This window comes from Alosa alosa, chromosome 18 (assembly GCF_017589495.1).
Source record: "Alosa alosa isolate M-15738 ecotype Scorff River chromosome 18, AALO_Geno_1.1, whole genome shotgun sequence".
Taxonomy (NCBI): domain Eukaryota; kingdom Metazoa; phylum Chordata; class Actinopteri; order Clupeiformes; family Clupeidae; genus Alosa; species Alosa alosa.
The window spans coordinates 23,185,862-23,201,401 of record NC_063206.1 but is presented as its reverse complement, the minus strand read 5'-3'; the positions used below and the strand labels follow the sequence as shown (position 1 = coordinate 23,201,401).

Below are 15,540 nucleotides of genomic sequence, written 5' to 3'. Positions count from 1 at the left end.
GCGTTATGGCAGTCGTGCGCTTCTGGGACGTAGAAAGGTTTCCCTGCTTGATTTTACATCACTGTTGACATCACTGGGTCTCCCAGTTGGTCCATCGCGAAGAAGGAGCGGCGAGCTGGCTAACAATATTGTGGTCAACCTTATTGTCAGAAGCGCTGTTAATGTTCTGTACACAATTATTTATTTAATTAATTAATTAAGCGTTGAAATCGTGAGTGTATGTAAGCTATGTTTAGGTGTGTCCGGTAATACATCATAGGATGGCTCACCGTTGACTACAGAAACCGGACCATTGATCCCATCCAGCGGATTTCCGAGGGTTTAGCTGCTCTTGTAGGAAGTCATCATCTCTGTCTAGAACAAACTACATCATGGGCTAGGCCTAATTCATATTGAAGAGGACCAATAAATAGTTGGTCCTACATTTGGCTCCATAGGTCAATGGTAATAAAACACAAACCACAGCATGTCTTAAATATTCATATTTATATATATATTTATATTATATACTGATAACTTCTGTCCGTTCATAGATACAAAATATAAGAAATACATGTCCCGTTCAGGCTTCCCCCTCTCTAGAACAATCAGGGTAGGAGGAAAGTGGTCCACGTCTTTCTTGGAAACGCAAGGACCACTCAGTTTCTATACATATCAAAGGATCTTAAATTACGTAAAGCTCTATCAGTCAAACAAACATAAAAAAAGGAAAACAAAAGAACAAACCCTTTGTGAGTTCTTTAGCCGTAAAACGCATTTTTTTTCGTCCTCCTTTCACACGTAATCCTAACAGATGTACACAACGTCTCACCCAGTGGCATTCTACAACACATCTCAGATAATGCGAAGAGTCATACAATCATGCATCTGACACGGTACACGTACGATAAAAAGCTGGACTATGTAACAGGGCAGAAAGAAAGTGTGCGTTACCACAAGGAAAATAAAGCACAAGACAGATGCATACATTGTAAACATAAGGCGCTATCCCTATTCGAATTCTAATGGAAGAGCCGACATGACTGGTTCATATTTCAGTAGATTTGGGCAAAGCTTTAGAATGGGTTAAATTACCTCACTTAACATAACCAAAAATGCAAAGAAGTGGGATCAAAAAACAAAACAAAGGTAGTGAACTCTTCATGAGAACAAAGAAATAACTTCCCTTTCTGCAAACATGATTTGCAACACCACTGAAATGTTACCCAAAATAAATGTTCTTGGTATTTTTTTTTTTCTTTAAAAGGCTGTCAGTAATAAACATTCAGCAAGGCAAAGACAAAACAATTCAACACTTCTTGAAGTCGGTCATGCTGGTAGAAAACAACCACCTTTTAAGCTGATCATGGCTTAGAATGTCTTCATTTTTATAGTGCTCAGTTTAATTCTACTTCTACGAGTTCAGACCTCCAACAGCCAAACTAAGTTGGAATTGGAACCAGGAACTGTAAGGAGACCCTGTGCGTTTCACCCAAGGGCCTTTCCATGCTGGGACTCTGATGGCCGACAGCAATCTCAGTACAAGAGTAAACCTTCCTGACTTTTAAGACACAATATCTCATTCTAGTTAGGTATATTACAATCCAATACAATGACAATTTTTGGATGCAATCAAAATACAACTAAACAAGCAAACTGGAAGGCTCAGACACTAACTTGTTAAATAATGAAAATAAAATTCTCATACGTAAATGTGATAGGACTTTAGATTAAGACAGGTGGTCCACATAATGGAGAGCTACAGTACACACACACACACACACACACACACATATTCTCAGGACACTCCGATTCTGTCCTCTCTGCAGTAACCACTGGACCCACAGCTCTTGATTACAATGAGACCGTTTTGTCCAAATTAAAGTATGGACTGGGTCAAGACACAAAGAACATTTAGATCAGGAGGAGCACAAGACCTTGAAAAAAAACTTTCTTAAAATAGTGTGATGTGTTTTTACACAATGCATGGGTCTAAGTACTGACTTTTGCAACACCACATAAGGGGATATTTTAATTGTACTACTCTCTCTCTGCATGCATGTGTGTGTGTGTGTGTGTGTGTGTGGCTATGTTTGCATCGGGGTGCCCGCAACAAGGCTGAGCTCCTACATGATGAATATCCAGCATCACCTGAAAAACTACCAAATCTCTGGAATTAACCCCTTAGCAGCCTCCCTATGAATGGGATCTTTCGTCGGCAGTGGCCTGTAAGCCTCAGACAGAAGGAGTGTGTGTGCGTGTGTGTGTGTGTGTGTGTGTGTGTGAAGGGCTGCTAGCGCTCAAGTTAATTCATTACCCAGAGCTAAACCAGCTTCCTCCTTCTTTCTTCCGCCCGCCTTCTCACTCTCTATCTTTTCCTCCCTCTCTTTCTCCCTCTCTCTCCCTCTTCCTCCTATCTCTTCATTAATGCACTGGTGAGTGCAGATGGCTCTGTTCTCTCTTCCTGCCTGTGTGTGTGTGTGTGTGTGTGTGTGTTGAGGGAAAGGTATCCTGAAATCAAAATTATTACTCAAAATAACATTCTCATTTACCCATAAATAGCTCAGTCTCACAAATACAAAAGAGGAAAAATAAAATAAGAACGCTGGACTAGGCTGGTGCCAACAACAGTCATAGGAGCTCTCTACGTCTCCACTCTTCTCTCCTCGTCCTTCTCCGCCTTTCAGCCTGGAGGTCTCTCAGTGACATGCGGACTAGTGTGGGAGACAGCCGTAGGACTGGAGGCTTTAGTGTTGAGCACTGGGGTCGGGTGGAGGGTTGGAGGGGTTAAGCAGCTGGGCGGAGCTCTGGCAGCAGGCAAGAAAGGTGCAGTGACAGCAGGGGGCTGAGCTTCAGCCAGGACTGGGATGGTTGAGGTGGGGTGGGGTGGGATGGGGTTGGGTGGGGTTGGCACAGACGAACCACATCTGCCAGCAGGGGGCAGACAGGTGGCGCTGTTCACCCCTTTTGGTCTGGCCCACCCAGCCTGGTCAGAAACTAGCAGCTTTCACGACAGTAGTCAGGAGTTCTTCACCACCACATCGGAGACAGTTCAACAGACCACAAAAAAGAAAAAAAAAAAAAAAAAAAAAAAAAACAGCAATAAAACAAAAACACAAATACTGGAAACAGATTAAAAACAACACTGCAAACTACCAATACAATAGTGACAAACAAGTCACAAACCAATACGTCTGGCAAACTCTGGCAAACAAAACACAACTCCCATCAAAGGAAACTTTACAAAGCGTGTCAGGAAAGGCCTCTGTTTATCTTGCTCTGGGATTGCCCAGAGGCCATATTTATATATATATATATATATATTAGTATATGTACATCACACTATGTTCAATATGGTGGCTGCGTTTAGTTCAGCAGTCCCTTGTTTGGTGTTGTGTTCCGTCGTGTTTGGTTGTTGATATTGGGGGCCTGGTGCATGCTGGCACGTTCCCTGTCTGGGGCGGCGAAGGGCAACAGATGGAGTGTGTGTCGGGGTGTCGAGGTCATTCAGGGTCCCCCTGAGAGGCGGACGGGATGAGACAGGGTGCATGATGGGATAGGATAGGATGGGCGGGGCATCTCATCCTGCCGCATAGCTGCTGAGGAAGGAGTAGAACATAGGCAGCTTCATGCGCTGCTGGTCGCGGCGGCACCAGGCGATCACTGTGCCCTCGCTGTTGGCCGTGTACAGGTGATGACCGTCGCACGAGAACGTCAGGCTGGCAGGGCACCATAGTGAGACGGGCAGGACCACATGGAAGAGGAGAGATTAAAATTACATCAGCAACCACTTTAGAACTAAAGAATACTTTCCCTCATGCAATGAATATCATCTAAAGTATTCTAAGTCTCCAAACATTATTAGTACATACACATAAGTACAGAAATATAAAAGCATGGAGTCGGAGGGGTAGGATTAAATCAGATTCTAGACCACTCACTGTTCATCATGCACTTTATAGGCAAAATATCTACACACATGGAAAATATTACACCGAAAAGTACAAGAAGATGCATTTATGCTAGATCACCTTCTAATGTTCACACTTACAGTTGTCCCCAGAATTATTGCCACCTCTGCTAAAGTTGACTAAAAAGAGGAATATATATATATATCTTTTGGAAATATATATATCTTTTGGAAATGAGGAAATATCCAACCTTTAACCCATTCACGCTGGATGCTGCACGACGCAACATTCTATCTCCCGCCTGTTGCTGCATAGAGCAGCATTGAATCTCCCACTGGTTGCTGCGTAGCGCAGCATGCTTTTTATTTCATGTTTCTAGGTGTACAGAGGCTTAGATATTAAGGTTTTGGTAGACGTTGACAATTCTTAGTATTTTTTCAGAAAACCCTCAGGAAATAAGGTTATTTAGTCTAGAATGCCATAGGATTCTATAGGCGTTTTTAGCAGGCATATTAGGAGTAAATGGGTTAAGGACGCCAATTTTCTTTGTAAATGAATAATGTATCATAAATAAATAAATGTTCTTCCTTAAAATACAGGGGTCATAAGTATTGGCACCCTTATGTTAAATTCCAGACAGAGGCAGGCAGATTTTTATTTTTAAAGGCCAGTTATTTCATGGATCCAGGATGGACCTCTTTTAGTCAACTTTAGCAGAGGTGCCAATAATTCTGGGGATAACTGTATGTGTGTGTGATTTTGCCAATGTGAATGATGCCAGCAGCTATAACTGTAGCTCATATCTGGCTTCCGATTTGTGTTTGTTTTAGGAAAACACCACATGTCTGTGACTCATATGTGTTTGCTTAGGAGGATCAGGTTACTTCATCACTGAATGGGGCTGAATGAAAAACATGAAAGGGTAAACACTGATACCTGATGATGGGGTTGTTGGACTTTGGAAAGGTGATTTCTCGCACAGGCTTCAGATCCCACGTGCTCCACAGCCTACGGATGGTGTGTGTGTGTGTGTGTGTGTGTGTGTGTGTGTGTGTGTGAGAGAGAGAGAGAGAGGGACAGAGAGAGAGGAGAGACCAAGAGAGAGAGAGCGAGCAAGAGAGAGGGGGGGAGAGAGAGAGAGAGAGAGAGAGAGAGAGAGAGAGAGAGAGAGAGAGAAGGGGCAGGGGGCAGAAGATGAGAGAATGAGAAAAAGATACAAAGAGAGATTAGAGAGTGAAGACAAAACATACAAACAGTAAACTATCATACAGCCATACTATAACCCAAACAGAAAAACAAAACAAATAAGAAACATAAGTCATAAGTTTTATCAAAAAAATATATTTTTTTAAAAACAATGCGCATCAAAAAGTTAATGCGACACATGTGATGGAAAAGGACTTATATCGCTGTAACGTTGGTTTTGTCGCGCTAAGTTAATTTGCTCGCCAGAGGTGGATTAACGAGAGTTAATTCAACATTAATGTGATGGAAAAGGGTTGGAGCGATGTAAGTTACTGTGACACCAAGATGTTGTTCACCTCACAATAGTGTACCATTCGTTACCTTTGATACAGTACATTCGCTAGAAGTGTTCCATTCGCTACATATGAATTATGAGTTAATTTGCTTGAAAATCGTATGGAAAAAGGGCTATACAGCCACACTATAACTAAAAAAAAACAAAACAATAAACTATCATACAACTATACTATAACACAAACAGAAAAAAAAACATGTGAATATTTTGTCCAGAGTCAAGCTCCTTATATGAGCAGCAGTATAGGCGTCATATCCTGATTCATAACTGGGCACAGCGCCTCACCTGACCACTCCGTTCTGCAGGCCGCCAGCGATGACGTTCACAGACACCCCCTCTGGCTGGTTGGAGAAGGCCACCGAGCAGATGATCTCTCTGCAGTGCACGTGGCCAATCAGATCACCGTTCACCGTCCATAGCCGCAGGTCACTACCACCACCCACTGGGGGGAAATCAAACGAGCAAAACAGTTGATTACAAAATAAAACATAAACATAACATTACATTACAACATAAAAACATCTTTGAGCATAATTTAAGGATTACTGAAGACACACACACACACACTATATTCTGTTGAAACGTCTGCTGATGTTTCAACAGAAAACATCTCTAACACAAGACTCTTGTAGATCATTTAAGACGGCAGGGCCAGTTAGAGCAAGCAAAATTCATACAGAGTTTGAAGTCCAAGTGCTTTACAAATGAGCATTTTCACTGGAATGAAGTTTTGCGTTCTGCTGAGTGCCTTTATTTAGTCTTTATGCCATAAATTAACATAAACGATTTAACATAAACTGACACAGAACAAGGTCTAAAGCATTTGAATTCTTTTGGATAGATCCAATAAAGTAAAAAGAGAAAAATAATTTAACACGCTACAATGCTCTTGAGAGCTACATAATAAATTCTCAACTTCTACAGCGTTGTGTATCAATACCAGAGAGACTTCAAGCTGTGATTAGCAATTGTTTTGATGTTGAGCACAGACTAACAATTTTTGTTTCTAATTTATAAGCAGAACAGAGATGCACAAAATTATGCATGCATCATTTAAAATCTGAACACTCACACATACACGCGGACCCAGAGCGTACAGTCATAACAACTGCAGTGCTGCAGTGTACATAGATTTTGTGTGTAAATAAACATTTTAACAGAAGGGACACTCACCTGAGTCACACACTGTGGCTATATCACCTGTAGTCTCACTGGCGGAAACAGCATTGACAGGGCTTTTGTGACCAGTGAGGCTCTGGACATAACACAGTCTGGAGGAAGGGAGAACGCAACACCATAAACAACAACAATGGGGTCAACAACAACGTTTACTATTTATAGTTAAAGTTTGTATTTAGAAGACGCTTTTATCCAAACACAGACTCGCAACAGCGGATTTGGGAATCCGCGAGTATGTGTGAACCCGGACTGAACTAATTGTTCATCTCTCCCCCTCCTTTAATGATGGGTTTAGAAAATGGATGCTCGCTCACTCAACCCCAAACCCAAAACCCAACCCCCCCCCACACACACACACACACACCTGTTGAGGTCCCAGAGGATGCAGGTGCCGTCTCGGCTGACGCTGATGAGGATGCTGTAAGGCTTGCAGACAAACAGACCAGTCACCTCGTCCGTGTGGCCGTACAGGTGAACCTGCGACTCCACCTCAATCTCTGATGGCTAGAGTGGCGCACGCACGCACGCATGCACACACACAGTTTATCAGAGTTTTATATCTCATCTCACAGGCTCTAAAACATGGCTTTATAGCACAGTCACAGAGGAGTTTGAGATTTAGTGAAGCCATACATTTGAAAGAAAGGGGCTGTGTGCAAGAGGGGCTCTACACTCTAGGCCAGGGGTTTTCAACCAGTGGTCCGCGGCCCACTTTGGTTCGTGAGGACTTTGCAAGTGGTCTGTGACCATGAATTCAGTAATGTAGTTTCAATGTGAGAATCAGTATATTTATTCAGTGGTGGTCCGCGGGTTGTGTAATTAGTCAGAATGGTAGTCCCTGGTTCACAATCAGTTGAAAACCCCTGCTCTAGGCCACCGAACAATACGTCAGGTGAACAGGTAAATGGTCAATAGACTGCGTTTGTATCTCATTAGGACATGTTTGAGCATGCCTGTAGGCAGCCACTCTGACTAGTCAAAGGCGATTAAAAACGAGTCAGAAAAGTCGAGACAGGACCAATCGTCAAAATTTCGGTGTCCACCACTCTAGTCATCCAAAACAAACCAGAAAAGGGACTCAAAGTGCTAAATACCGGAATTTTCCTTTAATGTTGACATGTCGACTTTAAACAACATGTTGGGTTTGGCTTCTCATCATGGCAAAAATATTTGTTTTCTTCATGTGCGGCCCTAATAGTCTGTCGTATGTATGTGACTGAACTGACAGAAAGTCGTGAAAAAAAGTAGAATGAAATGATGTCTATCGTTCTCTATGCTTTAAGTAGACTGAATTAGCAGCATGGTTGGAAAGTTGTGGAAAAGGAGGGACTAATTACAATTCAATAGATTATAATTAATTTATGACCTCTTGTTATGCCACAACCATCTTTTTAGGGTGGCATGATTTAATGAAGGATTGTGTGACATGATTCAGTGACCTCTAAATCTGATTAAACACACAAAAAAAAAAAAACTTTCCTAGGCTGAATAATGCTTCAGATATAGCCAAAATTAGCTTCTGGTGGCCATCTTTGATGCCATCTTAAAAATGACAAGTCTTTGAAAATGATGAACTGATACTTTAGACTGACATATATGAATCAGTGACCTCTAAATCTGATTAAACACGAAAAACACTTTTCGTAGGCTGAATAATGAGTCATATATAGCCAAAATTAGCTTCTGGTGGCCATCTTCAAAATTATACGTTTTTGAACATGATGAACTGATACTTTAGTCTGAGATATATGAATCAGTGACCTCTAAATCTGATTAAACACGAAAAACACTTTCCTAGGCTGAATAATGCTTCAGATATCCCAAATTAGTTTCTGGTGGCCATCTTGGACGCCATCTTGAAAATGATCCCTTTACTGGTGTCAGATTTTACTAGATTTTTAATATGTTATTAAGTACATCTAAAGGTATCATAATCAGTTGAAAAACCTTTTGTATCAATTTTTTTGAGGTTAGGTGTTTTTTTTTTTCATATATTGACCCGCCTATAGTTCTCTAACGCATTCATACACCCATGGTGGAGGCTGCCATGCAAGGCGCCAACCAGCACATCGAAAGCAGTTTGAGGTTTCAAGGCCAGATGTACAGTACTAACGCTTTTGCGCCCACTTCAGGCATATTTGTTTTCGCAATGTGTGCGTAAAAACATGGCTTGACATGTACAAATAGGCCGCAATGAGGTAAAAGCGCTGACTGCCTGACGCGAGAGCTGAGAATGGCAAATTGTGCTTTTCTGTGTCATGCATATGCATTCATAGGAGGGGGAAAGAGTTTTGTGTAAAAAGATGGGAGGAGAAGCGTAAAATGCACCTAATTAGGTATTCCCCTGTATGTACAAAAACTACCCATGAAAAAGCATGTCGCGGTGAAATATTTCCGCCTTGTAAAAGCAGGTGTTAATCCAAATTGCGGTTAAATGCGTCAATAAGAGAAACTTTCAAGACAACAGAATTGCTATTCAGAGCACCAGTTTGCGTCTTTGGACTATATCAAAAGCAACCTTAACTTTCGTTGGCCTTCCGAATGTCTTACTTTCACGTCATCCACTTAAACTTTCCTACTTGCTAGAATTGACCAATCTTCCATAGCCTACGTGCACAAGTAGTTTGAGTGGAACTACTGCTCTTCATTATCTTCCTGCTAGTTGACATCTTATCATGTATTGTATTATTTCATGATCGCTAAACGTTTGATTCCTTTTAATGTCGTCATCTGTTAACTTTATTCAACTGTGCTTGTGATTGTAGTATTGAAGTATGCCGTTCAGTTCTGAACGTTCGCAAATTGCGGTAGGGGGGCGGAGATAGGCGGTGATTACCCGATGAACTGCAGGTTTGATAAATACCACATAAACTGAAGAATCACAGCGTGTGGTTTCTGCGGGTTGGCCATGGCGCTGATAACGCTACATTCGCAAATGTACGTACATCTGGCCCTTAGTGTCTAGCTCAAGGACTCTTCGGCAGGGTCAGGAGGAGATGAGCTCGAACCAGCAACCTCCCAATTACTGGGCGCCTCTTCTACCTCCTGAGCTACCAGCAGCACAGGTACGGACATGGGGATGAGACTGGGGAGGGCGATGGGGGAGAAACGTCTGTGGAAACACTGCTGCATTTCACCATGCGACAGCTGAGGAAATTCAACAGATGCTATCTAGGCAGGCACGCACACACGCAGAGACCTTGAACAGGTCTCCTGTAGGAATCCTACAGTCTCAGAAAGCCTCTGTGGATGAATCATGCAGCAGTACATCCTCAATAGGAACTGAGCAAGCAGGAGAGAACCAGAATGAGAGGAAGAGATGAGAGAGAGAAAGAGGGAGAGAAAGAGAGAAGAGAAAGAGGCGAGACAAAAAGATGGTAGAGAGAATTAGAGGGAGAGAAAGGTAAGCAATAGATGAGAGAGGGAAAGAACAAACGAAAGAATAGTTGGAATACAGACTGGTCTGACTGAGAGACAGAAAGAGATGCAGAGATGTGCATGGGTCAACACATGTGGAGGTGTGCATGGGTCAAGACAGAAAGAGATGCAGAGATGTGCATGGGTCAAGACATGTGGAGGTGTGCATGGGTCAAGACATGTGGAGGTGTGCATGGGTCAAGAGATGCAGAGATGTGCATGGGTCAAGAGATGCAGAGATGTGCATGGGTCAAGAGATGCAGAGATGTGCATGGGTCAAGACATGTGGAGGTGTGCATGGGTCAAGACAGAAAGAGATGCAGAGATGTGCATGGGTCAAGACATGTGGAGGTGTGCATGGGTCAAGACATGTGGAGGTGTGCATGGGTCAAGAGATGCAGAGATGTGCATGGGTCAAGAGATGCAGAGATGTGCATGGGTCAAGACATGTGGAGGTGTGCATGGGTCAAGAGATGCAGAGATGTGCATGGGTCAAGAGATGCAGAGATGTGCATGGGTCAAGACATGTGGAGGTCAGAGGGCTGCAGGAAACTGAGAGCAGTATGTGTGTTTATGTGAGAGAAGGAGTGTGTGTGTGTGTGTGTATGGAAAAGAGTGCTAGAAAGGGTGTGTGTATGGTGTGTGTGTGTGTGTGTGTAGTGGTGAATCTGTTTTTCTGGTGTGTGTTTGTCAGACACAGAGCCACCTGTGGGCCGAGGGAGGGAAATGTGTTTCTAGGGCAACTGGGAGAAATGACTAATGAGGCCACTACACACACAGCCTCAAGTCCTCCAGTAGAGAGAGAGAGTAGGGGAGAGAGAGAAGGGGAGAAGAGAAGGGGAGAAGAGAAGGGGAGAAGAGAAGGGGAGAAGAGAAGGGGAGAAGAGAAGGGGAGAAGATAAGGTGATAAAGAGTAAGAGAGAGAAAGAGAGGAGACAGATACAGCAAAAGAAAGAGTGAGGGAAAGAGGGAAAGGGAGAGAGACAAAAGAGAAGGAGAGAGAAAGAGGGAGAGAGAGAGAAAAAGAGGAGGGAGAGAGGGGAGCCAAAAGAGAGGGGGGAGAGAGAGAGTGTATGTGAGTGAAAGAGAGAAGGAGAAAGAGGGAATGAGAGTCTGAGTGAGAGATAGGGAGAGAGAGCGATAGATAAATAGAAATGCATGGAGTTGCAGGGAGCCATAATAGACGTGGGCGGGTGGGTAGGTGGGTTGTTAGAGAGGAGGGAGTAGGGGGCAGGGGAGCCGGTGTTGCCACGGCAACCTACCGTGGTGGCGGTGAAGCGGTTGCTGTAGGCGATAATGACTCCGCACTTGCTGCCCGTGAACAGCTGGCACCCGTCCGATACCCAGGCACAGCTGGTCACCTGTAGAAAACAGACATAGAGAGAGAGAGAGAGAGAGAGAGAGAGAGAGAGAGAGAGAGAGAGATCAAAAGAGCAAAATAATGAAAACAATAGGGAAAAAGTGATTCATAAGTGCTCAGAGTACGTGTCAGACTAGACTACTGTTACTTTTAAATGGATATCCCTCATAGGAATGAAACTACTTGGGTATTATCAATGGATATCCCTCATAGGAATGAAACTACTTGGGTCTTATCAATGGATATCCCTCATACGCTGCTACCCATGCAGCAACAGCTTTTTTTGCTGTATCCATCCTTTTCAATAGACGGCAACTCCTGGCAAAGATCAGTGATCTAGGCTATGCATGTAAGTTTGTGGCATTGATATTTGGCAGCCTGGGACATGTCCACAAACTGACTGTTAGTGGACTAAGACTGGCAGGCTACCAAAAGGAAAGTCTAAACAGCTGGCAAAATTCTGCTCCATATCAGCTGTGATAGGCAGCCTTGCTGTGTGGCGTAAGCGATGCTTTATGTACCCTTGAATGTCAAAGCGGTGTCATCTGTGAGAATATTTGAATCCTTTCTGTAAGAAATTTGATTGGCGGATTCAAATAAAGAAATCAAATGTGTGTGCGTCTCACCTGGTGCAGTGGGGAGCACTGGATGAAGTTGATGGGCGGCTCGCTCTGCTTGCTCTTCAGACGCAGCATGTTGTCAGCATAGCCCCAGCTCAAGATGGCCGACCACTGGATATCTGTGCTGTGCATGCTCCTCACGCCTAGAAGGACCAGATGAGGTTAGCCTGTGTGTGTGCGTGTGCGCACATAGGATTGCAGACAGCCTTTGAATATGTCATGTGCCTTTGCATATGTATATGTGTGTGTGTCTACAGTACATGTGAATGTGAGCAATGAGCATATGTGTGTTTGTGTATGTGTATGTACAGTATCTGTGTGTGTGTGTGTGTTTGTGGGGGGGCTGTGTGTTTGTGTTCCTCATCTGTAAGCATCTGCTCCTGATCAGTGTAGTCTGACAGAAATTAGGAGGTCTGTGTTTATCTCTGAGAGACCTGTCAGCGGGGTGCAGAAATCAATGTGTCTGTGTGTGTGTGTGTGTGTTTCAGCCTCCAGTCGCCACCGCACAGCTCTCGCTCTCCCTCTCATGTGTGTCTGGTGCGTCTGTTAGTTGGAGAGATTATTAGTCTATGTGCTTGAATGTGTGTGTGTGTGCGTGTTTCTGTATGCCCATATGAATACTTGTTCAGGGCTTAAATTTCACTGCGGGATTGCGGGTATTGCGCATAATTTGTTCAAGTCCCGCAACTCTAGCCATCATAATGCGAGAAATTCCCGCATACACTTTTACAGCCTGTCTGATGACGTTAATATAACCTAATATTTAAGTGGCGAGTTGAATTGAACATAGCCTCATGCAGACGCACACACACACGGAGAGAGAGAGAGAGAGAGAGAGAGAGAGAGAGAGAGAGAGAGAGAGAGAGAGAACCACTTTGCGCTTACGCAAATAGGCTACGCAACCATGGCAATCTTTTACATCTGGAAAGAGCTCCTTGGTAACGATCCTGCTAGCTCAGGTCACGTCAACACTTGATCCCAGAAAGATTGTCTTCGACATGTTAGTTTTTTGAACATTTATTGTATCTAATGACATAGAAAACATAATAATTTGCATACACATACCGCACTATGCACAACTTTTATTCACTAGCGACTATAGCCTAAAACCGTCAGGTTGAAGGGGGATAATTACTCCATAGAATTACCCTCACGTATTTTCTTAAAGTGACAGGCACTCAATTACACCTACTCATCAGCAATGTGCACTCAATTGGACCTACACACCACATTAAAGATATGCCTAAGTGTTATAGGTTAAACGTCAATATGAGGCATTCAAATTACTAAATATGTTTAGCTACTAGTAATTACTAGTAAAATGCTAAATGCATTATTAAATAAATACACTCTATATGAATTCAAAAATATATGATAGAAACATATCACATAAGCTATCATTTTCAGTGTGTGTTTGTGTGTGTGGAGAGAGTCAAGCAGAATCTAGGATGTCCACTGTTGTGAATGATCCCACTACAGTATATATTACTGATGACGCCAGGGTGGTGGGGGCCCCAAAATCAAACACTTTTTTAAAAAAGTATCGAAGTATTGAAATCGCAATTCTTGACTTGGTATCAGAATCGACCCCCAAATTGTATAAATCCCCCCTACATGAATAACCTAAGGGGGGAATTCCCCCCCATTTTGAAAAATGAATTTTAAGCCCTGTTGTTACTCTTTGAGCCTGAGTGTGAGTGTGTGTGTGTGTGTGTGTGTGTGTGTGTGTGTGTGTGTGTGTGTGTGTGCGCATCTCACCCTGCTCCTTGCTGTAGATCATCATGAGGCAGAAGTTGCGGGAGAGGCCGCAGATAGCCCGGGTCGGCAGGGCGAGCAGGGAGCCGAACCTCTCGCCGTGCGGCTGGCTGAAGCAAACCACCGGGTCCGGCGCACTCGGGGAGCCCACGTACTCCCCCCACTTCAGACCCTTCACCCACGGCAACGGACTCTGAGGAAGCGACAGGCAGGCAGGCAGGCAGGCAGACAGACAGGCAGACAGACAGACAGACAGACAGACAGACAGACAGACAGACAGATAAGTATACAGACAAACAGACAGGTAGAAAGATAGTCAGTTAGTCAGTCAGTCAGTCAGACAGAGCATGTGAGTGTGAGTATGCGTATGAGTGTGTGTGTGTGTATATGTGTATGTGAGTCTGAGTGTCTGTGTGTGTATGTACTGTATATGTGTGCGTGTGAATGTGTGTGTCTCTGTGTGTATAATCAGGGTGCAATTTGTGAAAAAAAACAAAAAAAACAGAGGGGGAGATGATTTTGAATAAGTTTGTAACCCCCCCCCAAAAAAAAAATACAGCGAGTGTGCTCTTTCAGTATGATGATCAGCTACTCTAATGCAGGGTAGATCTACGTTTTGACAACCATACAAATTCACCTTGTTCTTGCCCCATCTGAAATGACTCCTCTACCTTTGCTGCCTCCATCCTTTCTGTATTTGTTGTGTAAAAAAACGTTGTATATTATGGCACTGAAGTCTTGAGTTAGTGCATTGGCTAACAGTGTTTGTTGGTAACCAAATAGCGATTTTGTAGGCTAATCGCTGCGTAGGCTACGTGCATTCTCTCTCCTGCAGATTTGCGTTCAGTAGCCAAGTGTGTAATATTGCATAAGTTGAAAAAATAAATGTGTTTATTGTAGCCATTAGAAAATAAATAGCCTACTATCATACTGTCAGTTAATTGGTTACAGAGCAGTGAAGAGTTTGGAGAGTGAAGTTATAGGGCAACTTGAAGTTTTATAAAATAATTTACGAACCAGAACATATGGGCCATGACCATATGAAGTTTCTATTTCTTGCAGCTGTTAAAACACCCGCTAGATAGTTTAAATACCCACTAACATTCGTTTTTGCAGTACAGATTATTTCTGAAAGTTATTTGTCTACTAGGCCTTGCCTACTGGCTGATTTATCAAATGAGCGCTTTCTCGTTCGTCCTCCGCAAACTACAGGTGTTTCGGTAGAGAGCCATTGAATAAGCGATGCCAAGCAATTTCTAATATGTAACAATTTTTGTGACATTCAGCAAATATCTCCTCACTTAATGTAAGTTCCTTCGGACAATAGGACTATGTTCTACTCTACGTGGAGTTGTCCTCAGTTGCATCAGTTTTCTGATTTTGAAGGTTCTAAAATATGACGATATGCTTCACTGAATCTTGTTTTCCTTCATTTGTCCGGCTAACTTTTCCATTGAAACTAGCCATTTATGATTGACTACACAGTCGACATTCTGAAATGTCCTGCACGATCAAGGCCAAATTAACCAGTTATCACCAGCCACTGTGTCAGCAGCATGAGTGCTGACGGTGACGGTGCGTTTCTGATGTCAGATTATTATGTAGGCTAGCCTACTAGACTGTTCTCACGTTGCAGCGCTTTACTTAAATGAAATAGCATTAATCAATATGTTGCGCAGAGGGGGCTAAATGTTGTCCCCCCCAGCGATTAAAATAATTAAGCAGAGGGGAGGATATCAAGACAAGACCCCCCATCCCCCTACAAATCGCACCCTGCAT

The 15,540-nt window shown here is 43.2% G+C and overlaps 1 protein-coding gene across 8 annotated transcripts in view; it reads right to left on the bottom strand.

Moving 5' to 3' along the window:
- Positions 1-471: 471 nt before the first annotated feature.
- Positions 472-15,540, bottom strand: part of lyst (lysosomal trafficking regulator) — a 125,223-nt gene continuing 110,154 nt past the window's right edge. For all 8 annotated transcript variants that reach the window (XM_048268988.1, XM_048268992.1, XM_048268991.1 and 5 more), the window contains 8 exons: positions 13,765-13,954; positions 12,013-12,149; positions 11,289-11,387; positions 6,974-7,113; positions 6,604-6,701; positions 5,716-5,872; positions 4,827-4,898; positions 472-3,698 (listed from right to left, as the gene is read on the bottom strand). In XM_048268988.1, coding sequence (XP_048124945.1) covers positions 3,560-3,698; positions 4,827-4,898; positions 5,716-5,872; positions 6,604-6,701; positions 6,974-7,113; positions 11,289-11,387; positions 12,013-12,149; positions 13,765-13,954 — 1,032 coding nt within the window. In that variant the 3' untranslated portion in view covers positions 472-3,559. The remainder of the gene's footprint in view (positions 3,699-4,826; positions 4,899-5,715; positions 5,873-6,603; positions 6,702-6,973; positions 7,114-11,288; positions 11,388-12,012; positions 12,150-13,764; positions 13,955-15,540) is intronic.